The 25,523-nt window shown below is 46.2% G+C and overlaps 1 protein-coding gene across 1 annotated transcript in view; it reads left to right on the top strand.

The window, feature by feature from the left end:
* Nucleotides 1-25,523, top strand: part of LOC307232682 (protein unc-13 homolog B-like) — a gene marked incomplete at both ends in the record, with an annotated part of 79,824 nt that overhangs the window by 25,415 nt on the left and 28,886 nt on the right. The window contains 5 exons of the mRNA XM_080003782.1: nucleotides 5,726-5,825; nucleotides 18,089-18,206; nucleotides 19,288-19,411; nucleotides 23,801-23,874; nucleotides 24,895-24,952. Of these exons, the coding sequence (XP_079859908.1) occupies nucleotides 5,726-5,825; nucleotides 18,089-18,206; nucleotides 19,288-19,411; nucleotides 23,801-23,874; nucleotides 24,895-24,952 (474 nt within the window). The remainder of the gene's footprint in view (nucleotides 1-5,725; nucleotides 5,826-18,088; nucleotides 18,207-19,287; nucleotides 19,412-23,800; nucleotides 23,875-24,894; nucleotides 24,953-25,523) is intronic.

Genomic DNA, 25,523 nt, shown 5'->3' with positions numbered 1-25,523 from the left:
AAAGAACGCATTTGCGATGACCCCCCCGGTTATATGGAGGGATTAAAGAATCAAATGGCATTGACGAAAACGTGTGGATTCCCATGTTAGCTCCTTAGATGAGAGGTGGAGGAGACAGCCCTGTCCTTCTCTTCTGGAGCGGCAAGACATTGTTCTGTCCCTCCTTAATTGTCATAATGTCGATGTGGAAACAACCCCGTCAATAAAAATGTGGAGGGTAAAAAACGTAATTTTTTTTTATGAGTTTCACATTTGGACGACACCTCATGAGACCGGAGTGATTTCAGAGGTTTTCCCTCAGCACGGCACTCGGTGGAGCTGCTTAACGACTGACAGTAGATGAGCGCTCAGTGTTTCTCATACAAATTGCCAATTAGCGGGTGGGGGGTGCTGGAGGAGGGGAGGGGAAAAAAAAAAAAATAATTGGCCGGCTGAATTTTTCGACATTTGTGCCGCCCAGTATTGTCGGGCGGGGTCGTCCGTCTGTCTGCTCTGAGTTTTCTCCGTCTGTCTTTGTCCTCTCTTTGCACTAATACACAGGATATGATATCATTCCCCCCAATCCAAAGACCACGATTCATATGACGATGAAGGCGTTTGGGTGAGGCCGACCAGGTCACTACTCTGCACGCACGCACGCACGCACGCACACTCTGCATACTATTGTGTTTTCATATTATGGGTGTTGACAGGGTGGAGATGATGCTACTTGAGTCTGGTAATCAAGCGGGGATTAGGTGATATCTGCTCTCAGACGAGCTGGTCCTGTATGTGTGGAAAAGAAAGCGTGGTTCACTTTGGAACACACACACACACACACACACACACACACACACACACACACACACACACACACACACACACACCATTCTGTACATATATAGATTTCATCATTTGTAGTTCTTGACCTTGAATTATGTATTAAGTAATTTAAAGTGACCCTAGATAAATCTGACCCTTGTAATTTGGACCTCGTTTTGGGTCACACTTTCTCAGCGCCATTAATTTGGACTACAGCATATTGATGACAATATCTTCCCCACCTCTCACTCACTCACATGCCTGCAGTAATATTCATGAAATAACACTGCACAAAATGGAAGAACCCAGTGAATACATCTAGTTATTTATAATCATAATTTATACCCATGCCAATAACCTACCCAGCATTGTAAATTCTGGGTGTTATATATTTGAGTAATCTTGTTTTTCTTTTTTTGGGCTATATCTGTCAAGGTCAAACAACGGGCACCATTGCATATTCTATGTAGGCAGAGCACATACAGCCTCAGCAGGCCCGCGAGAAACCACCGTATAAAACCCCAAACTGGCGCTAGGACAGCGCCGTGGACGTGGAATAGCACCGACTCTGCGCCGCCGCATCAGTGTGAGGCTCTCACTGCGGGAACCACCTGTTGTCTTGGGGACACGGTCCTGGCTTTGAATCCCAGCCATCCCGGGTCCTTTATGTGTGGAGTTTGCGTGGGTTTCCTCCCACCATCTAAAAAACATGTATGTTGGGGGTTAACACTCCTGTCACTGCCCCTGACCAAGGCACTGGCAAAAGAGCTGCAGTGTTGGTGCCCGCAGCTCCTGTGGGTCAAATGCGGAGGATTCATTTTTTTGGTTGGCCTACTTGTACAATGACAAATAAAGATATCCCGCTGCTCTGTCTTCTATCTATACACATTTAAAAGAGGAAAGGTTCATGTTGTTCTCTGAAGCCATCAGCCATCCCCGTCTCCCGTTCGGTAGCTGTTGGGAGTTCTGTTTTGGTACAGAGTGTTTCCTGCTGTGCGCGCTAAGCGATTCCGCTGTTAACTGCCACAGCTGCCTCCAAATGGAACCTAATCAAAAAAAATGACCTGGTTTGGTTACGTAACAAGGAAAACATATTGTTCCCCGCTCATCAGTCAACTAGATGGCGATGTTAAGAATGGCGTCAGACCAAAACCAGTCCGGTTAAAAAGAATATCAATCAGTCTTGAGAGAAATCTGTGAGTTATGTCAGACCTCCTCGGCGTTTCAGACCCGTGAGGCATTTTAGGTCATATCTTTGTTATCATTTGGAACTTTGTCATCTCATTATCATTGATGTAAATGACTCTTTAAAACCTCAATTTATCACTTATCTTGTTTCAGATGATCAATTATACATTTTCAACCCCCAATCTGGGGTCCAGTTTACAGGACCTGTTCCAAGGGTGTCAAAAGCCGGCTTATTAAAATATCCATGTAAATAAATCATCACATACGTATTTACCGAACTCATTTTGAGGGAAAAAAAATAGTACATCCATCTAAAAAGGTGCATTTGCTGTATTCTGCTTGACATCTAGTCAAGAATATTACGCTGTTGTAACCTGCGATGTGCCGTGGGCTGACGCGTGGCGGTGATCTGTGGTTGGCCACTCCGACTGTGGCAGTTGCGCCTGCCGCACGCCACCAGAGCGTTTTGTTCAGGGCCCTCCTACACAGAGACACGGGTGATGGTGTTGGAACGCGCCAATTTATCGGAGCGGGTGGCAAGATGTTACAAGCCGGTAGCAGACGAGGCTCTCCTGTGTGTGTGTGTGTGTGTGTGTGTGTGTGTGGGTGGGTGATTTAACCCGTGCTCGTCGATTGCTCTGATGAGCAACAGGTGCACAGTGTTTGGAGAAAAATATTCTCCTCAAAGGATCACCAAGTTGTTCAGTTGTCTTAACCTGTTTTAATCAATTACTATTAATTCAAGTATGATCATTACCTTCGAGGTTCTCCGCGTGCTCGTTGATGGGTTGGAGCGTCAATCAGAAGACGTAACACGACTTTAGGAGTTAGTCAGATTTATTGTCAAGCAGAATCAAAAAGTATAAGATGCAGAGTCTCTGGGTCCAGTCCCTTGTCTCCCTGACAGAGCGATCGAGGAGGACCAGTTCGCAAAGTCTCAACCCCCTTCTCTCTCTTTTCTCGACCCTTATAAAGTCTCCTCTCAGCAAGTGGTCACAAAAGGATATATGGATCACAAAGTACTATGTTCGTGCTAAACAACATGAGCAACATGCACGCAATAGGAAAAGTACAGGAAACAATATGTGTGCGACTGGTCACAAAGAACTGTTTCCAACCAGAGGCGACATATTTTAACAAGCGCCATACTATTTCTAACAACAGCCACCCCTGATCCCGGGCCCAATTAACTAGACCCAGGACGCACCATCCCCACACCCCACAGACTTAAGTATGTCTGGTCCCATTTGTCCCGATAGCATCAGGGCAGTGTAGTGTCGTCGTTCATCACAGCATCATTTTTTGGTAAAATAGCAACACGTCTAATAAAGTTGGGCTATATTTTGAGAGGCCTTTGGTTTGGTTTATATACATTTGAAATATCAATAAACTTGGTTGGTTTATATGAATTGCATATAGATTTATTTTGGTTTTGGGTTAGGGTTAGGGAAATAATAAGTAGGAAGGAAAATGGAAGCCAGTTTTCTAAAGCGCCAACGGCATTATATAATTAAGCCTTCTAACGGCAGATAAATCACACTATCTCAAGCAAACTCCTCTGCACTGTTAAAACCAGGGGAAATGCACTTTGTTTTCCATTCAAGGACTGAAATTAGCATATGCTCCACCGCTGCATGCCTTGTTTCAGGATTGTAGGTTAAAGAAGGTAATGGCCGTATCTTCTTTAAATGGGTGAATGCTATTAAATTCTTCCTCATGTGCTGTTCAACTGGGCTGCATGCTCTCCACTTCCCTCTCTTGTTCCAGGCAGATAGTTGAATTATCTCCCGCCAACTCTCAGAAATCCCCACATGATTGAGTCTCCGAGCCCAGATTATCCACCCCTCGATGTTTTAATGAGCTCTGGGGAGCTGTTAGATAATGACCGCCACTGGCTTCATCACCGAGGCGCTGACGGGGCTTCCTCCCACCTCCCCGTGCCGCCTCCCCAAATATCACAGCCAGTACTTACATTTGACACTTGTGTTTTAAAATTACGATTGCAATATTTCAGGCCCATTTAACTCAACCCCGAACTGAACTCGTGTGAAATGTTGTTTCTCACATACATACGATACAATGCAGGTCAACCCCAACATCATACCTGAATTTGTGGGCATTTTAATTTAAATTCTTGGAGATTTTATTTTGGAAATGTTTTGGATTTTTTTTTTAATTTTTTTTTTAAATTTTTTATTTTTTTTATGTATTTTGACCGATGGGCCTGCAGGTTAAAGTTTGAAGGTTAAACCTGTGGCTCCTCTTGGCCCCGTCGTCTCTCCGTGAAACTTCGCATCCTTCCCAGTGTTTATCAAGCCCAACCTCCTCTCATCGGAGCCTTCTTCCAATTCCCATTATCCCACTCGCCTCCACAGCTCCTCTCGCACCTGATGTTTGAGGGGGTTTTGGGCAAAATTGAAATTTGTGGAGTAAATGAGCTGTTAAATGATTCTTCCCAGAGTGGCCCGGTTGCCGGGGGCCCCCAGAGACATCTCTAATCAGGAGCACCCCGATCCTGGCATCCCATCCACCAACCCCCCCCCCCCCCCCCCACACACCCCCCACCCCACCCCACCACCCACCCCACCACCACCCCGCCCCTCAGCCTCTCTCCGGGGGACGGGGGAGCTCAGGGCCGCGGCATTTCAAATCTTAGCCCCCATTAACACAGCAGCTCCGCAGCCGCCTCGCCTTTCCCCACCCGGCCCCCTCTGCCCCTCACCGTGTTGCATTCCTTATAACATTGACTTTCTCCTGTTGTTTGGGCGGTGTCTGCCCAAAGAAATTGGTTGACGGATTGATGATTTAGAAAACCGCGTCTCTCCACAATGGGAAGTGTACCATGTCCATTTGTGATGAAATTATTCAAACAGCGCTATTTGTTTCGCCAAAGTACAATATTTGCTTCCACAATTTTTTTCTTTTTCGGCGCCACTGTTGCTGCATCTGAAATCCCACACTGGCATACTAATAACTATGGCAAGTGGGCACTTTTAGTGTGAACCCATTTATCAAATAGTATGCGATAAGGAAACAAAATCAATTAGGAGTGGACTTGAAATGCGCACTATGGTCCGGCCAGCGTACTTGAGTGCGTGAGTAAAAAAGGCTTTTGGTGCATTCTACCTCGTCACGGCCGCAACAGCACTTCCTTTCAGCACTCTGGTGGTTGATGTGAACACTTACTGACCCATCATCCGCCATTGGGGTCAAAGGAGGTCAACCCAATGCATTGTGGGATATACTGATATTGCCACCATGATATCCAGTGTTTGCATACTAAGGTATTTCGCTGGATGTCGTATGTCAGGTGTTTTTTTTTTGCCTACTATTTGATGCATACTATGGCTTCAGACATACTAAAAATGTGCATGCTGACTTAGCGTACTAAATAGTATGGCATTTTGTCATCCTAGAGACCTCTTACCATGACGTTCTAGTAACTGAAAAATACAGTGTTGCACAGTTAACCCAGTTCGTGTATTACATTGCAGCGCTTCCTTTCAGCACTTTGGTGGCTGTTGACCAGGTCATTTCTTGTTGGCCAAAACAGACAAAACATAACATCGTCACACACACACACGTGCATGCACACACACACGCACACGCACACACACTGGCCCCTTCCAGAAGAAATGAAACACAACCAATTTTACCTTGTTTGAATCCCTTTGCAGCATTGGCCTGTTGCATTGCAATTTTTTAATGACTTTTTCTCATCGATTTTCTGTTCCAGACAAGTTCAACGCCTACGTGACTTTAAAGGTGCAGAATGTGAAAAGCACCACCATCACGGTCCGAGGGGATCAGCCATGTTGGGAGCAAGACTTCATGTTGTAAGTATTGTTTTGCTCCACAGCCAGCAGACGAGATGATGAGATCACTTCTTTCCCTTATCTTAAGTGCTGCATCTGAAACCATATATTTTCGTCCGCTACTGTAAGTAAGTATGTGACCATTTTTATTGCGTCCAAACCCACATTATTTATCTATTCGTTTGCGAGTGTCGTCATCACCCAGCGAAGTGCAGCGAGGAGGTCACAAAGTCTGAAAAGCCACCGTTCCTTTTACTCTTAGTGTGCATGCATGTGTAGTTTTTCAAGATTTTTCTCTTGTGAGCAAGTGCAAATTATCACTTATTATCATTCAATGCAATGTGCTTTCATTGAATTTTAGCTTTCTCAAACTGACACCTGTAAAAAAAAACAACAACAACAAAAAAAAACACTATCAGTTGTCATGATATTCTGTCATTACTGATTGTCTGTCATTTCTGAGAGCAAAGAGCTGTTGTGACCGGTCTTTCAAGTTCAAAATGGATAAAATCTCTGACCAGAGGGGGCACGGTAATAAGTCTGGTAATAATAGGTCTGCTTTTTTTTTTAACGTTGTTTGGAAAGGAGGGAATATGAACAAATAGCCTGATTCATCGTTCTGTTTTTATTCTGTTCCACATGGAAATCATGGTTAATATGGCCTTAAATATATTTCAATTAATCTGGAGTAACACCCGGATGTGGTTAGGAATCCAACTACATAGATGTTGAGGCTTGTCTGACAGATTGACGGGAGTCACGCTGAATCGCTTCAATCTTGTCTCGTCTTCCTCTCAACCGGGATTTGCTCCTGAAATGCCGCTCGCACCGCACAAGGCTCCCAATCTCCGGGGACGTATTAGGGTAGAGGTAGAGGGGAATTGAAGTTTGTCGTGTGACTAGCCTCCCCAATGAGGGCTGGCCCCGACATCTGCCGTAGCGATCTGCCTAACCGGCCCTAATGACACCGGGGAGCATGGGGACGCTGGGCTGGGCGCTGGGCGCGGGACCAGAGCCCGGGCGGCTGACACCGGCTCCTAAATGTGAATTTGTGGTCGTAGCCGGGCGGACGGATAACAAGTGAAACTGCACAGCAACCCCCGGATAAACGGATAAGTCGCAGATAAATCGAATGACTTGACCAGCCCCGTCTAATTCAATAGGAGCGCATGTGCACAGATGACATGGGAGACATTGTAGACGTTCCACTTCTTTACTGCGGGCTCGCTGCGCCCGAGTCGCCGCCCACAGCAGCCGTTTCTTTTTAAGGCCACGACGCAGGCACACCCCGAAAAACCTGGGGGGGGCACGTGACTGACAAGAGCGTGTTATCGATTGCCGTCATGCGCTGACAAAATAATATTCCAAAACTGATTTCAGCTCTCACTCATTTCTGATTCGGATTTAAATTTATATTGTTTTATGACAGCATCTTTCTAAATCTATTATTATAATTTAAATATTTTTTTTCTACTACTATATTTCCAATGCTGTTATATTCACCACTTTTCAAAAAGGCAATAAATAAATACATGTATACAGTATATACCTATATATACGTGTGTGTGTGTGTGTGTGTGTGTGTGTGTGTGTGTGTATGTAAACTGTGTGTATATATGTGTATATATATATATATATATTTATATATATTTATATATCAGCCACAACATTAAAACCACCACTAATAACCACTTACAGTATGCTGTATAGCTCCCCCTCGTTCTGCCAAAACAGCTCTGACCCGTGGAGGCATGGACTCCACAAGACCTCTGAAGGTGTCCTGTGGTATCTGGCACCCAGACGTCAGCAGCAGATCCTGTAGGTCCCGTGATGCCATGGACACTACACGACTTTCAAAGTCATCAGATCGCTTTACTGTTCACACTACACAACTTTCTGTTTTGTGAACGGGGAATCTTGAAGTCGTTGTGGTTTCACACTTCAGGACTGATCGGTGACAGGGGTTCACGCGTTACAAGATAATTTCCCCTACGAGTCTGTCGGGGTCTCCAAAGTACGCTTTGTCGCGATAACACACAATGGGACATTTGACATTGCAAAGGGCAGGATTATTCATTTTTTTATTATATTTTTGATCACGGTAAAAAAACGAAAAAAAGCAGAATTAAAATAATAAAAACCTTAAAAACCTAAAGATGAAAAGTAAAATAGGTATGTTTAATGTTGTGGCTGATCGGTGTATATACAGTATATGCATGTATATGACCCTTGACCCTCTGGATATTCATACTTAAGTTTCTTTAAAAACAAGGATAATTTGTTTTTTTAATTTTTTTGTAAGCATTGAAGGACCATCCTATGTGTCCCCCAAATAATTTTACAACCCCTATTTGAAGGTCCTGATCACCAACATTAGACTAATTGTGTCCCACTGAATTAGAAACAAATTTAGTGTCATCCATAATATTATTCAAATGTATTGCAATTTGTTTAGAAAAGGAATGGGTTGAGGATGTTTAGGTTTGGGGAGGAACCCTAGACCCGAAATTTAAAAAAACACCGGTCCTGATTGGATTTGGGGACATTCTGTAAGCCCCGTTTTTCCAGGCGGTCAACGTGATAAACCGGTACAGTAAACAAATAAACCCGACTGAACTTGACATTTTTCCATTTCGGCAGACAGCTCCGCGGATCATTAGGAAAAGGCTTGTCGACAAATATAAGCTGTGATGGAATCCCCAAAGCAGAACACCTTCTGCAAGGTGGACAGGTCCAGCTGTTGTTTCCGAAGTCTAAACCAGCAAAAGGCGGTGACTTTGACGTTTCAGACAAAGCGCGTGCTTGCACGGAAGAAGGTAGTGTTTTAAGGAGAGATATTTAAAATGATAAGCCCCGGCTAAACACGACGGCTCTGCACAACAGCCAGTTTTTAAGTGCAAAAAAAAATTGTCCAAAAAGGAAGAAAATGTTTTTAACATTACAAACAAACTTAATAAGCTCTTGATAAAGACAAAAAAAAAAAAAAACGTACATTAGGTTATTGTAAAACAGAGCATTGCAAAATAAGCAATCCTAAAAAATCTGGAAATGTCTTCTTTTGGACCGGAGAAGGCATCAACATCCTGCAAAACGTGACTATCACTTGAAGAAAACCACTGGAATTTGCTTTTTATTTTAGGATCGACGACTTTTTTTTCCCGGCCAGCAGAATAATCGGATGCAAACTATTCTGGACCGGTCGTCTGAAGAGAAGAAAAAACACACTCGATCGTTGATTCCCAATGTTTTCTGCCTCCTAAAGAGTTCCTAGAGAGAACTGTAGGAGTCTTGCGACGCGTATACTGAGCGGATGCAGCGCATGGCGGCCACCAAAGCGAAATTGCAGCGATGAGAAAGACGTTGATGATTACATGCAAAGGAAAAGCCCCAGGACATCCAATAATAAATGGCTAATTATCTTATCATCTCATTAGCAGCACTTGGAGCTGGAGGGGAGCGAGCAGTAGGAGGGAGGACGGCGCGCTGTGCACTGCGCTGCCGGATGCTCCCAGCAGGAGCAGCTAGGCTTTTGTTATCGGAGAACAGCGTATTTGTTTTTCGGTTTTGTTTTTGTTTTGTTTTTTTTGTTTGTTTTTTAGGGAGTTCTCTGAAAGGACTCCGAGATGATTCCATCGCGGGTGTTTCATTCGGGGAAGAGAAGCCTGAGAATCAAAATGCCTCCGGGGCCTCTGGGTAACTCCAGCTCTGGTGAGTGCGTTGAGCCGGCTGACCTGATGTGCCGAAGTGATTCCAGGTCCAATCTGGTCCTCGAGGCCAGTGGAGGAGAGGAGAGGAGAGGTGTGCGTGTGTGTGCGTGTGTGTGCGTGTGTGTGCGTGTGCACGTGTGTGCGTGTGTGTGCGTGTGTGTGCGTGTGCACGTGTGTGTGTGTGTGTGTGTGAGAGAGAGAGTTGGGTTAATGCATGCACGCATTCTAGGTGGTGCGTGTACTGTGGTAATCCATTGTGTGTGTGTGTCTGTGTGTGTGTGTGTGTGTGCGCGTGTGTGTGTGTGTGCGTGTGCGTGCGCGCGCGCAAGAGGTTTCCTAGCCATGGGATAAGCTGCTCGGCCACCGTGCGCTCACTGTCTGCGCTGAACAAACTCACTTCAGATTAAAGAGAGAGAGAGAGTTGGAGGGGGCGGGGCGAGGGAGAGCGATGATGGGTGATAAGACTGACATGGCCGACTGGGCTGAAGAGTGAGGAGTGGTGGAATTTTCATTTTGAAATAATGGCAGTGCGGACTCCCTCCTATGCTCTGTGTCTGCCTGTCGGTCTGCCTGCCATTTCCCTACTGCTTGACTCTAAATGCCTGCGTGTGCCAGTGTTTGGCGCGAATAATTTCACCCGCTTCCACGTATCTGCTTAAATCCGCGTCGGATTCTTTTGCCGTTGAGCCAGGCTTTATTTATTTTTTTTGTTTGTATTTTTTTGTTTCCCCCAACAGCCATTTCATAATTTGGACAAAGTGGAAAACGTTCCATAATTCAGCCGTTCAAAAGTCAGTCAAACGCAATTAAAAAAAAATAATAATAAAAAAGCTGAAGACAGCTTCAAAAGCAATTCCCTCGTTTTTAACTACGACCGTCGGAAAATGGCAGAAGCAGCCTGATCGTTCACTGGGAGGTGGCGGCAAATATTTTTGAGCTTGGAATTTGAAAGCAGTGCGTGGACGAGTCGCTCCCAAGGCTGCACGCAGAGCATCCATGAGGCAGGTGGACGGATCAGGATGTCCTCCAGGGGTTTGGAGTCAACAATGTCAAATCCTTGTCGTGTTTAACCAATGAGCAATGCACGCATTCGCGATTCGCTTTTTTGTTTTGACATGGTCGCTTTGGCGGTCTGTTGCAAACTGCATTTATTTGCGGAGAGGTGTTCGGGGTCCATCTGTGCCGGAGGATTTGTCGATTTCTTAAAGCTCTGCATTGTCGCACACGGAGGAAAGGAAATAGACCATTTGCGTGATTGACGCCGCGCCTCCGACGGGTCAAAATGGAACTCCGCAAGCCGATGAAGGAAAGACAGAAAGGGAAGGAGGAGATGAAGGAAAGACAGAAAGCGAAGGAGGAGATGAAGGAAGTGTAACCGCTCTCAGGCACTGAGGCGGGGCAAGGGTGATCTGTTTATTTGTTTTCTATTTGTTGAAACTGCTCCCGTCCGGGACGATGGTGGCTGGATTCGTGATTTGACATTTGAGCAGTTTCCTGTGTTATTTGAAAAAATAATTCAATACATTTTAAAAACACGGTGTCGGGGTCAAGCTTGTTAAGCCTTTTGTCCACCAAGGCACGGGGAGTGAATGTGGAACCATTTAGAGCTGGAACCTTCTTCAACGGGAACTTTTGGCAGTGCCCTGAAAGGTTGCTTGCTTTCCGGGGTTTCGGCATGCAGGTGCTTCAACTTCGTCGTTGGTCCCTGGGTCTCTGTGTTCTGGGTAAACGTTCTCATACAGAACTCGATCGGCGAGGCCGGCTGTTGTGCTTGACTCGCATTTGACCGATCGGCGCTGAGCAGTTCTACAAACTCTGCGTCCCCCATAAAGTAGTTCCCCATTTAGTTCCTGTGCCTGAAAAAGCCGCTGGTGTAACTGGAGTGGAAATGTCAAAATTGCCGTTGAGTAACCAGGTGAGAAAAGAAAATGTTCTCGTAACATAAATTTGCTAATTTATTATCACATACAGTATTATCCCATGAATTAAAAAATATGTTTAGGAAGCACATATAGAATTAGTGTCTCTCTTTATAGGCAAAATTCAGTCTGGCTCTTTTTAAATTGGGTTACGACACCAAATAACCGTCTTTATTTTCATCAATATGATTCAATGCCCAGGATAAGTTCAGTCAAAGGCAATAGCTGAGGCTAAGTTGAATTATTATTATTAGTTAGTATCCGTAACTTGTATTGATGGATAATAGTCAACAATAAAATAATTCCAAAGACAAACCTTGTTACCCTGAGCCGGTTCCCTCAAATGTCGTCTTTTTTTTACTTCCTGAGAAAAATGTGCCGTCTTTTCAATGTTTGGCCGAGAGCGTCAGGCATATTGACTGTCTCTGCTCTGTCTGCACAGTTGATTCACTTTCGGGTGGCATGTTTTTTTTTGGGCTGTCATTCTGTCAAAACACACAGACAAAGAAAAACACAAACACACACACACACACACACACACACACACACACACACACACACACACACACACACACACACACACACACACACACACACACACACACACAAGTTATTCTCTGTTTCAATGCCTGTGGCGCCGTGCCACATCAGCTTAGCACCTGCGTCATGATTGGCCATCAATATAAGTCCAGGAAATCAATTCACCATCTTCATTTAGAGAGGGAACAGACACCTCCACACACACACCATCACACACACACACACACACACACACACACACACACACACACACACACACACACACACACACACACACACACACACGCACATAATTCAAAGTGTTGAGGCTTTGTCTAGACCGACTTACAGTGTGGGTCTGTAAGCTGTTTACAGTCAGAACAAATGCAAAACCTGGTACCAATGCCAATACCTTGACTTCAATACTGACTTATTTTTCAATACCAATATTTTTTTTTTATTGGAAATACTTAAACAAGACGTGGGCTCAAATTTGAGTTTTGGGCCTTTGTTATTGACAGCCATAGAATGTTTGGCATCTATCAAGGCAGAGCTTCAGATGTAACACGTATTCACTGGGCACACGGCGCTGCTGTTCAGCACCAAGGACAGTTCCAGCCTCGCATAGCGCCGGAGGCTGCGGCTCAGTTGCGGTTGATCTGCTCGTAGAAACTGACGTTTAACCAATTGTGTCGAAAATTTCATAACAAAGGTTGTCTAGAATCGGAATGTGATTTCATTTACCCTTTTGATAAATTCGCTGGTTTATTTTGTACCGAGTTTTAGCGGTTTGAGTTACCTGACAGGATCTTTGTATGACAAACAAAAGATGACATGACTCCACACTAATAGAACGTAACTCTAAACAAATATTTTACTTTCATTTCATTCAGTCTAAACAAAAAATAACTATAATTAAAATAATTTAAAAATCGCCCAAATTGTTAAAAATGTAATTGTTAAAAACTGGAAGTCCCAAAAAGGGGATTTAAAGTGTCAATCTTTGATAGTTTCATTCAGATGAATGTCTGTTAAGTCACTATCTATCGCTGAATGAGGGAGGACAAAGGTGATCGAGCCTATTGCCCATGCATTCACAATTCATGCATTCATGTGTACCGGCGACCTCGAATCGTTACAGAGGCGTGGCCCAGGTGCTAACTACCAAATGGCTGACGTCACACAGGCAACACTGTTTGGATCTCTGGGAAGTGAGGTCCAGAAACACACCTGCAATTACCCCCTTTTCGCCATAGGCGCCGCCAAAAACAACGAAACGGAAAGCTTCGACATTTCCACTCTAAAGAGGCAATTTATTCTGGTTTTGTGACCTCATACTAGATCCCATCGCCTGTCCAGATCACGTGAGTGCCTGTATAGATTTTTCTGTTGCCTTGCATCTGATCAGGAGCCCCGTGTAGAACAACTCTCTATGTGATATAATTTCCTGGCTTTTGTGATGTCACTTCCTCTTTCTGTTGCTGTTACGTTTGGCCCTGATTCCTCATCTCTCGACACAGATATTAACTCCACTGATTTTGCACGCGTGTGTGTGTGTGTGTGTGTGTGTGTGTGTGTGTGTGTGTGTGTGTGTGTGTGTGTGTGTGTGTGTGTGTGTGTGTGTGTGTGTGTGTGTGTGTGTGTGTGTGTGTGTGTGTGTGTGTGTGCGCGTGTGTGTGTAAGGATGAATGGTTGGTTAGCTGGTGGGATAAAGGGATTTAGAGTTTATCTCTGTGTATTCAGGGTCATTGGGCCTCGCATTCTTCCACAAACACAATCACAGATGCACACACACACACACACACACACACACACACACACACACACACACACACACACACACACACACACACACACACACACACACACACAAACACAGGTCCTGCTCTAGCCTTTTCGGAGCCCTATGCGAGAAGAGAAGAAGGTGCGCCCCCTGAGGCCCCGCAGCATGCACAGGCCACACAATTCCTTCAAGGGGCATCCACCCTCCCATGCACGCTGCATAGCTCACCGCACAAAATACATTTTAAAATCAAATCCTGAAGTAAAGCAGCAGCGGAAACTTTACGTTTCTCTTCTTATCTTTTGGACTTTTTTGTTATCCTTTTTGAATTTTGACGACACATACGGATCAAATTTCCACAGTTATTATTCTTTTTTTGTTCTGCATTTCAGTATTTTAACACTGTTGTGTGTGTGTGTGTGTGTGTGTGTGTGTGTGTGTGTGTGTGTGTGTGTGTGTGTGTGTGTGTGTGTGTGTGTGTGTGTGTGTGTGTGTGTGTGTGTGTGTGTGTGTGTGTGTGTGTGTGGTGGGTCCCCGGGGGGTCAGGTCGATGGGTTGTGTCGTCCTATTTTGCATCAGTTCATCTTATTGGGGCGAGGTGTCCAGAAAAGAGGGCGATGAGGGGGCGGGGTTCTGGCTTGTTCTGTGCAGGGAGGATGCGGACGGAGAAGAGTGAGGGAGAGCGATGCGGAGATACGGAGGCAGGTTCTGTAAAAGGGTCACGGCCGTATCCCGGTTGTCCTTTCCATGTGGACACCTCGGCCCCCGGGGTGCTTGTGACAGGGAATAGAACCGGGCTTCGGCTACCGACGGAACTACCGCATGGGTCACCTTCACGGAGCGCCGTCTGGTAAACACCGCTAAGCACCGCAACATTTTGCGTTGAATCAGCCCCATTGTCAAGCAGCACTCCGGGAAAACGCCTGGTACTGCCGATACAGTCCGCCCCTGGTTGGGATCAGAGCAGAGCGGATGACAGCCGCCGGGTACGCGGCGACTGGCCCAACCAACATCTTTATATTTTGTATTCTGCAAATAGATAAAAAAAAATTCCTTCCATAATTTTATTTTCTTTCATTCTTATTTTCTCTTCTTGCCTTGGCACCCCCATGAATGATTGGCACCCTAGGTGACCGCCTTTACGGAACTATGTTCAAAACCGACCCTGCGCGCGCGCACACACACACACACACACACACACACACACACACACACACACACACACACACACACACACACACAGCTTTCATTTTTTGTCTCTCTTTCTCTAGTTCTGGAGAGATTAGGCACTAAGCTTTGCCCCTTCTCTTTATCTGTCTCTCCCACTCTCTCTCTCTCTCTCTCCCACTGTCTCTCTCTCTCTCCGTCTGTCTTTCTTGGCTGTACTTTAAATGTCATGCAAAGTGCATGAGTTCAGTGGCCTCCAAGCTACAAAATAATATATATGTACTGTGTGTCTGTCTCTCACCCGTGCATTTGTGTATTTGGACATTGTCCATTTTGTCATGTCATTATAGTTTCCAGTGTTTGTACTTTAGCGTGTGTGTGTGTGTGTGTGTCTGTGTGTGTGTGTGTGTCTGTGTGTGTGTGTGTGTGTGTGTGTGTGTGTGTGTGTGTGTGTGTGTGCACTATTCATTTCCTTGCAAAAACATCCTCTGAATAATAGATGGAAGACATCAGCCACAGTCAGCAGAGATGTTAAAAGACCCCACACACAGACATAAACAAATACACACAACCATGAACAAATTCGAACAAAGAAACAAATACAATCAATGGAAAACACACACACACAGCTTAGACTAGGACGAGGAAAATGTCTAGTCCCGCTAATGACAACAGCAGTGTAAGACGAGGAGCAAAACTGACCAATTACCAGCTTACCAGAAGAGAAAATTTGTATATATATATATATATATATATATATATATATCAGCCACAACATTAAAACCACCACTAATAACCACTTACAGTATGCTGTATAGCTCCCCCTCGTTCTGCAAAAACAGCTCTGACCTGTGGAGGCATGGACTCCACAAGACCGCTGAAGGTGTCCTGTGGTATCTGGCACCCACATATATATATATATTTATATATAACAATTAATTTGAACAATATATTTTTTCCACATTACTTGTGATTGCTGGCACTGACCGCAGGCTCTCTCCCTTCGTACCATCGCTCTGATTGGTGGAGCTCCGGCACTGTGATGTAGTGCCCCAAATTACGGAGAGTTTAATCTGTAATCTATTTCAATCAGCAGTATCGAGTTTTAAGAAAACCCCCAAATAATGGCAGATGTCTCGCAGATAAGCTGCATTTGTGCTTCCCGCAATTGGGCCAGGCTCATTTATGTAACATCACTCAGGCTTAGCTTTTCTGCTGTGTCACGGGTCCGGAATGCCTAGCTGCTATTTTCACCCTGTGCACAATGAATGGGCGAGTCTCATCAACCTTTAGTTGCTGGTTAATTGTCATACAAGTAATTACATTTAACAATTGAATTGTCTTTTTTTGTTGTTTTTATGACACTATCGTCGTATAAGCTCATAACAGTGTAACAATACACATCGTACACATTGTATTCATTGCATTTTCTTAGAATTTCCTTTAAATTTGGATGGAAAAATGATTTTGCAACAACAATTTCGCAAAAAGATTGGGGTCAGCTCATACAGTTACGATCAGGAGATTATGTAATAATTGCTACGGCCCGGTCTCACCGCTGTGCTGTGCAGAGGGAGGCCTACAGCTGCAACGCAGAGCATCGCACTTTGTTGACACGTCATTGCTGCCCGTGTGTACGTGTGTTTGGCGTACGCATGGTGGGGTCTCTGTTGTCAGAGTGTGTCTTGGTGAGAGCTCCGACGGGGCCTCCATGGCCCTGGCGCCGTGGACTCTGTTTCTCCCCCTGATTCGATTCTCTTTATTCCTGAAACTTCGTTAGTAATGATGCCATCACTCCTTCATCGGCATGACTATAAAACACAAAGCGCTTAGAAAACACATGAAGATCGTGTCTCTATATAATGTACGCTCAGGTTTTTTCTAACCTATTTTTCCACTCACTGTCAATCTCTGGCAATCCCTCTCTCTCACACTCCAACACACACACACACACACACACACACACACACACACACAGAGAAGCAAAATCACACACACAGAGAAGCAAAATCACACACACACCTTCCTCCGCCCGGCTGTGAAGTGTCTTGTCGGATGACTGACAGTCTGGCTCCAGTGAAATGAAATGAATAGGTGTGTGGGTGTGAATATGCAGATGTGGAGTCTAATCTGTTCGACTGCTGTCTTATAAGACGGACACATCCGTCTGGAAGAAGATGGCCACTGTTCCCCAACTCCCACTTAATACTTGAGGACTGTATTGGTGAAGACCGCTTCACTAAACTGGTGACCCGAGGCTGAGGGAGATAACAAAGATACAAAACGCACGCACGCACGCACGCACGCACGCACAAACGAGCACCTGTAGATTAAAGGTCATTTTTGCTGCTTGTGATGCTGTGTTTCCTGTCAGTTGTGTGAGGGGTTTTCAATGAATCCACGGCACGTAGAAAGTTTCGGGGACATATAGAAGACGATGGATGGCGGTCGGTCTCGAGGCTTTGAGGCTCGCCTCGCCAGCGGCCCTGTCCGTGGCGCTGAACCCGACAGGGAGGAGTCAAAGCAAGTTGTGGGTTGGAGACGTCGCTCGGCCGCTCCTGAACGACTGGATCGGCCCTCACTGCCTCTCTCTCACTCCCTCTCTCTCGCAGGTGACCTACCTACAACCTTTTGGTTTTGAGGACTGAGGTCTGGTGGACCGTATTTCGGGGCTTTATTTGTCGGTTTGTTTTTGTTCTCCCTTTTTTGCAGTAAGGTGACAAGCACTGGGTCTGACGGCCCATTGCGTGGTTGGCTTCTCCTTGTTTTTTTCTGTTTTTGGCCGGATCCACTGTTACTCTTATTGTTTGGTGTTGCTGGCCTCAAGGTTATAAATTAAAAAAAAATCGAAATTTGACACCACCAGATTTAACATGGATACTAGCGGTAGTTGGTGTCTTTATCATCATGTCATCACATCATCATCGTATCATTTTGATGTACCTTGCTCTCTGCAGAGGAAAGATAATGTTTAAATAGTTCTATAAACAGTTCATGAATTTTTTAAGTCTTGCACTGAAACCACAAGACTCAAAAAAAACAAAAACCTTTTCTTAACTTCGCATTTATTTGTGTTTCTCTGTGTGTGTGTGTGTGCGTGTGTGTGTGTGTGTGTGTGCGTGTGTGCGTGTGTGCGTGTGTGTGTGTGTGTGTGTGTGTGTGTGTGTGTGTGTGTGTGTGTGCGCGCAGTGAGATCAGTCACATGCACTCTGGCCTGGTGGTGGAGCTGTGGAACAAAGGTTTGATCTGGGACACGATGATCGGTACGACGCTCATTCACCTGGAGAGCATCCCACAGTCCGAGCAGGTAGCTCCAATACACACTCACACACACACACACACACACACACACACACACACACACACACGCGCGTGCACATCTCTTTTCTGTTTTCCTCTTATTTCCTCCCTCTCTTTCTGTCTCTCTTTCTCTCCGTCTGTCTGTTTCTCTGCCCACTTTATCCATCCGTCTCTTGTCTCTGCTCGGATTTCATATCATAATTCAATTCATTAAGCTTTATTATTACAAGGCAGTTCGACATTTTACAAGCAGAGCTCATAAAAACATGGAACACAAAGTGATAACAGTAAATGAACAACAATCAATGTTAAAGTTAGTCTGTGTGTGTGTGTGTGTGTGTGTGTGTGTGTGTGTGTGTGTGTGTGTGTGTGTGTGTAAAGAATAACGCTGTCAGCCACGTTGATTAAAAAAACATTCAAATCTGACTCTGAATTTAAGATACAATTGTTTGTATGTATTTTAAGGGACAAAGTGATGCATTTCTCAAGCTGTCAACAGTCTTCCTTCATTCATTACGTGATTAGTCTGCAGAGTGAGGGCAAGATGTGAGTAGATGATGCCGCCTACTGGCAGGAAAGGGAATAACAGTGATTTTACAGCGATTGCGTTGTTTTCACAGGAGGAAATCCTACAACACGGTAGATTTTGGAGATAATATTGTGATATTATGAATAATGCCCAGCCTTGTGTGTGTGTGTGTGTATATACGTGAGGGTTTGAATTCATCTGTTGAGTGAGGTCCTTCAAAACACAATTCACTCTCTCCCTTTCTCAATTTCCATTTAATAATGCTTTACTGACATAGGAAATTATACTCTGGTCATACCTTGATTGCCGTTATGCCACAGCACATTTAAAAACAATAGATTAGTGAGACAACGCTGTATGTGTGTGTGTGGTTGTAGTAATGTGTTAAATCTCTCTCTCTCTCTCGCTCTCAGGATGGGTCAAAAGCAGAGAATCCATTTCACCGGCCACCATCAAAGCATGTGCATGTGTGTGTGTGTGTGTGTGCAAGCATGTGTTATAGTGTGGTGTGTTGCGTGATAAATAAAGACTGTTTTTTCTTCTTCTTCTTCTCTCCCAGGAGGGTCCGGGGCAGTGGGTGTGTCTGGACTCGGAGGTGTTGATGAAGGAGGATGAGATCTGTGGGACGGCGAACCCCACACCCCACCAGGTTCTGCTGGACACGCGCTTCGAGCTGCCCTTCGGTACCGTTTTCCCAGTTCTCGCCTCTGACGTAGTGCTCTTGCGTTTGTCGCCTCCCTCGCACAGGCACGCGCAAACCGGCGGGCGCACATGCTCGGGTACGTTTGTGCGTCTAGGTGCGGAGATGCAAACAAACGCGAAGGCATTGAGAGGAAGTTCAAAAGAAGCGCGTTATGAAAGGATATCATTGAAGGGTTAAAACGTACAATTAAAACTCCCTGATTAAAGAATCGGATAAAAATAAAGATGAGAGGAGAGCACACGCATAAAGGTAAAAAAAATTGAATACATAGGAAATGCATAAGAATTGCAGTGCGAGAAATGAATCACAAGGAGATTAGGTTTAGTAAAAGGCACTGGAAAACAGAAAAGTCCTCAGCCTTGATTTGAAAGACCTGAGACTTGCAGCAGAGCTGCAGTTTTCTGCGAGTTTGTTCCAGATACGCGGCGCATAAAAACTCAACGCTGCTCCTCCGTGTTGAGACTCTGGGGACAGTAAGCAGAACCGTCCCCGACGACCTGAGAGCCCCGGGCGGCTGATGACGTAGCAGGAGATCGCGAATGTGTTTTGGCCCCAAACCATTCGGTGCTTCATAATCCCACAGTCGTGTTTTGAAATCGGTTCTTTGACGGACGGGAAGCCGGTGCGAAGTGAACTGGTGAACTGGAGTGGTACGATCCACGTTCTTGGTCCTAGTGAGGACTCCGGCAGCAGCGTTCCCGAGTCAACCGCGGCGGTCTGCTCCATCTTTCAGGGAGACCCGTAGAGACGCCGTCAGAGTAGATTCCACAGTAGATTCTGCTGAGTTGTAAGTCCTTTAATCTTTGATTTACAGGTATTCTCAAGGTGGTAGTCGGCTGAGTTTTTAATGTGGCTGTTTGAAATTTAGGTCAGACTCCATGACAACACCCAGATTCCTGGCTCGGTTTGTGCTTTTTAACATTGCAGATTAAAGCTGAGCGCTGACCTTTAGTTGTTCCTCCTTCTCCAAAAACAATCACTTCATTTTTGTATTTTTTAAATTGGACATAGTTCTGACACATCCAATTGTTCAATGCACTCGCTCAGTGATTGCATTGGACCATCGTCCCCTGGTGATAGGTTACGTAAATGTGTGTGTTGTCCGCGTGATTACGGATACATATTCTGTTGTTTTCCATGGTCTGACCCAGTGGGAGCACGTAGATGTTAAACAGAAGAGGCCCCAGAATGGAGCCTTGGGGAGCTCTGCATGTCATTTTCGTCCACTCAGATGTGTAATCACCTACAGACACAAAGTAGTCCCTGTCCTTTAAGTGGGATTCAAACCAGTTTAGTACTCTGCCAGAGTCAGCTTTCGAGTCGGTCTCGTGATATGTTGCTGTCGGCCGCGTGAAATGCGTCACTGGGATCCAGTAACACTCGGACTGAGATTCTGCCACTGCCTGTGTTTAGATGGATGTCACTGAAGACCTCAACAAGAGCAGCCTCAGTGCTGTGGTGCGGCTGAAATCCTGACTGGAGGATACCAAAGCGGTTGCGTCGTGCCAAGAAGTTGTTCAGCTGGCAAAAAAAACAGCTGCAGACAAGATACCGCTGCAGTCGAGCAGGGGAGACGTGGAGGCGTCGACATCTGCTGCTTTCAATAGTCGGCTCATGGTTGTTATGATTCATCGCTTTAACGCGTTCATTTAACATTTTATTTTTCTGGGGTTTTATTCGGTCACACTTTTCTCTCTGAGCACAACGTTTCTTTGTTTTTTTTGTTGTTGTTTTTTTTTTTTTTTAATCGACACAAAACCAGACTGAAGTTAACCCGACTGAGCCAAACTGAACTGAACTCCTAGGGAGTAAAAGGAAAGACTGAAAGACAAGATTTCACTTGCCCTTACAGACACACACACACACACACACACACACACACACACACACACACACACAGACACACACACACACGTGCACACAAATACGGATCAGATTTTAAAGGATTGAACGTAAACTGTTAGTTATTGATCATCTGGAATTTGTCCCTCATGGTCAAAACAGTAAAATCCTGCCTTTCATAAAGAGCGCCTCATTTGATTGAAGGATGAATATAGGAGAAGCCGCCGTGCGCTGTGGGGGAAACGATCACCATGGCAACGCTCCATCACACCAAATTGTCTCTATTCAAGATGCTTCAACTGACAGCGCAGGGGTTTCATGACATTCGACTCGTAACAGTCGAAGATTCCCAGAATTGCTTTTTAAAGTGGTCGGACATTTTTTACTTGGCGGGGCGGCACTCTCACGAAAACCAGCCCTTTCCCGGGCCCCCGCCAGCACATGTTTCCCTTTCCTATGTATAGGAAATTATTCACTTTTAAGTTTGCGTTTTTTGTTTTGTTTTTAATTCCTTGGAGGCCCCAACATGAAGAACCATCAACTTGACTGGCATTAAATAGGTAATGCGATAGGAATGAAGTCATGTAATGAGGCATGGACCTCATATGAGCAGCGTCTGGACTCCTTATCATCGTCCAACTACAGTGTTTTGTATCCTAAAATTCAACTGGGTTTTTCGTGCTACCCCAATATTTTAACTGACCCCATCGGGCGACCCCACTGCAAAGTTTCTGGGGCGGCAGGGAGGAGACCAGGAGGCCGCGTTCACGCTGCAAGCCGTCCTGCTCAATTCGGACTTATCGCGCGGATCCTTTTTTTTTATTTTTTATTTGTTTGGCCCTTCATATTATTTTTTTTTAAATGTGGCCAACATCAGATCCCAGTGCCAACGGGTCGCGGTCCCCGAACCGACGCAGCAGGGCTGACGCGTGGAAATCAGCGTGGCAGGCGAACACACCGCGGCCGTGGGGCGGCGGGCGACCTCTTGCCTTGTCTTTGCCTCGCGGGTGAAATGTTTGAATCCGGACGGGGGCGCGGTGCTTTTTGTGTTTCGTTCAATAAGGAAATTTAGTGACACTAAATAAAAATAAAAATGTTTGCAAATTGTCTCCCGATCGCTCGCTCAGAGGACACACACATACACACAATGTTTTAAATCCGGGGCTATTCATAAGACGGTTAGCCCTATTCATCCATCTATCTATTATCTGTTCTCACGCACTGTGAACGCCGCTTCACGACTGCACGGTGGCGCGCACACATCATCGTCTGACCAGCGATGGACACCCGTCACCAGGTCCCCGGGCGCGTCCACGAATGCCGCCCGCTGCTCCTGGCTGCGCCCCCTGAGGAAGGACAAGCCAGGATGGGTTAAACGCAGAGGCCTCATTTCACCGGCCACCATCCAACAGCATGTGCATGTGTCGTAGTGTGGTGTGCTGTGACAATTAAAGATCCTTCTTGTTCTCTCCACGGTGGGCGCGGCCGCAGTGCGGGTGGGGGTTGGCGCCGTGCGCCCTCGCCCTGCTCGCCGCTCCCGAAGTCGGGGGCTTATTTATTCATGCTCGAAACACAGGGGAACTTATTAGTGTGCGTGACCCCATAATGCGCTTTTATTGTGGACGTATTTAACGTTTTTATTTTCCTCCGTGCGTAACGGGGAGACACTCGCTCACCCGCCCCGCCAAAAAACATTTTGCGCGCTGCGGTCCAGTCCGTGCTCTACGGCGACGTTTAAGTCGCATGAATTCCGATATCGGCCGTTCAGGCAAGGGGTCGCGTTGTGAAAAATCAGTTCCGTATCCGATTCAGGACCACATATGAAAGTCGCCCAATTCCAAATTGAAAAAAAATGAACAGATTCCGTGTGATTGGTGCTGTGCACACTGTCATGAAAAAACCAAAAAAAAAACACAGGATCTGAGTCACATACTGTATGAGCAAAAAAAATGGGATTGGGATTGGGGGGCCAAGATGGCGTGCAGGGCGAACGTGAGGGACGAGGAGACTGGGAGAGGAGGCGGGGAGGTTCCTCCTCTTACGGCTTTCTGTCGTTTTTTTCTGTGCCTCCAAGGGGAAAGCTCCTCGCGGGCGGTATTTAAAAACTTGTACGCCATGAAATATGGAAAAATAAATCTTCACTGGCCATTAAATAGACATGAGTGTGAGCTGGGAGCCATCCTCTGGACCAAGTGGGGAGAGGGGGGAGGAGGAGGAGGAGGAGGAGGAGAGGAAAGGGGGAGGAGATTAAGGGGCGAGGAGGGGAGGAAGGTGAAGTGGAGGTGCAGCGTTGTTTTGCCTTCTTTGTTTCACTCTTTATCTCCCTCCCTCTCTTCATCCACCGCTCCCGTCATCTTTCCCTAACCCTCCCTCTTCACTCCCTCCTTCGCTCCCTTCCTCGGTTTTTCTTGCCTTCCTCCTGTGAAACTCTCTCTCTTTCTCTCTCTCTCTCTCTCTCTCTCTCGCTCTTCCGCCCGGCGGCCCCCCCGTGCCCGCCCGTCCTTTTTTCCACCCGCCCGCCCGCCAGACATCCCGGACGAGGAGGCCCGGTACTGGACCAGTAAACTGGAGCGGATCAATGGCATGAGGCTCCACGACGAGGTGAGTCCCGCCCAGCGACGACGCTGCTCACGACAAGACAATTAAAACACGGCGCACGCGCATGCGAAACCAACAGTACGTGCTGACAGTGTGTACTCATTGCATGGATCATTTTTACCTTGAAATCTCTGGAAAAAATTCCTCTGGATCGGTGGTTTCCCAACGGGGGTCCCGGGGGCCCCCAGGGGGGAGAAGGTTCCAGGGGATCCGCAGCAAAATGTTTAAGAGTTAAATTTCACCTTTATCTCGTCTAATTAGAGAATGCACAATAATGGCTGTTTTGATCCTAGTTCCACCGTCATCTCTCTCGCCAGCGCAGAGACAGGTGTGGAGTTTGGGACTTAACACTCTCTGACAACAAAGATCGTTTAAGATCGGGGGTCCCGGAGACTAAATCTAACCAAACGGGGTCCGTGGCCCAATGCGTATCAAAAGGAGGTTCCCTGATGTGGAAACAGATTGAGAATCACTGGTGGTGTGCCGTGGGTATTTGGATAATGTGTGAGCTCCTGGCGATGGAACTGACGGGCATTCGGGAAAGCAGACAAGAAAAAAAAAGAAACCAAAAAAAACCCCAGAGTTTGACAGCGTGCACATTTAAAAACGTCTTCGCCGCTGCGCCCGTCTTCTCGGAGGACCGGTGTGTGTTTTGACAGCAGCGCCCGCCCTCCAAGCCTCCCCGTCTTTTAGTGGCGCTCTGGCGCTAACCTCCCGCGTGTCGGGGCCGGCGTCCCGATGAGGGTTCTGCGAGTGTTTAAAAGGGTTCTCCTGAATTTTTCATTTTCACTTGAGGCCTTAAACCGCCCCCCCCCACCCCCCCTCCCCCCCGGTGGCGCCGGACGGTACTGCTGCACCGCGCAAAGATCCTCTGAAACTAACCTGGAACGCCGGAGTGAACCTGTTTCTTTTTGTCTCTCCCCGTCCTCTGCGTATCTGTCTCCCCGTCTCCCATCTACCGCCCTCCCCACCACACCCCACAACCCTCTCTCCCTCCCTCTACAAATCTCTCTGCCGTGGAAGTATCCCATGCAGGACGAGGTCCAGAGACGACGAATGCCTTCCGTCCCCTCACAGTGTTGTAAGTCTGAAGCCGGGGTCCAGCGGCTCTCCCTCCTCCTGCTGCATAAGGTTTAATACAGAAACAGTCAATTCCATTTCTATGGCAAGACACAGTCTGAGCTCCTTTGTGGTAAAATATTACCTTTTTTTTTAGTCGCTATTAGTATCGGAATTGACCATTAAAGCCAAACGAAAGACGAAAACAACCGGCACTGCCGACATTATCCACTCCATCTACTCCAGAGAGGGAGTTCCTGCCGCAGTAGCTGCCACTTAAAGAGTTCTGCTGCTGCAGCCGCAAACACGTCCGCTGAACACGTTAAAGTCAAAAGTCGAAAGAAGCCAAAAGCCGGCCTCCGCGAGGGTGTGTTTGAGGGGGCGTGGGGGGAAAGATGTTCTCAGGAGCTCTTGGTTCACCAGTCTTTTCATTTCATTCATTTCCCCATTCACTCGTTCATTCATTCATTCATTCGTTCATTCATTCATTCATCCGTCCCTCTTTTCAAACTGTCTTACCGCCCCAGTGTCATTAAGTCCATGGTCTCTCATCACGTTGCCTGTGATCGTCTGCACGCTGCAGATTTGTCCAA

The sequence above is a fragment of the Zeus faber genome (assembly GCF_960531495.2).
Source record: "Zeus faber genome assembly, chromosome: 7".
In the NCBI taxonomy this organism is placed as follows: domain Eukaryota; kingdom Metazoa; phylum Chordata; class Actinopteri; order Zeiformes; family Zeidae; genus Zeus; species Zeus faber.
This window is presented reverse-complemented; position numbering and strand designations above follow the sequence as displayed.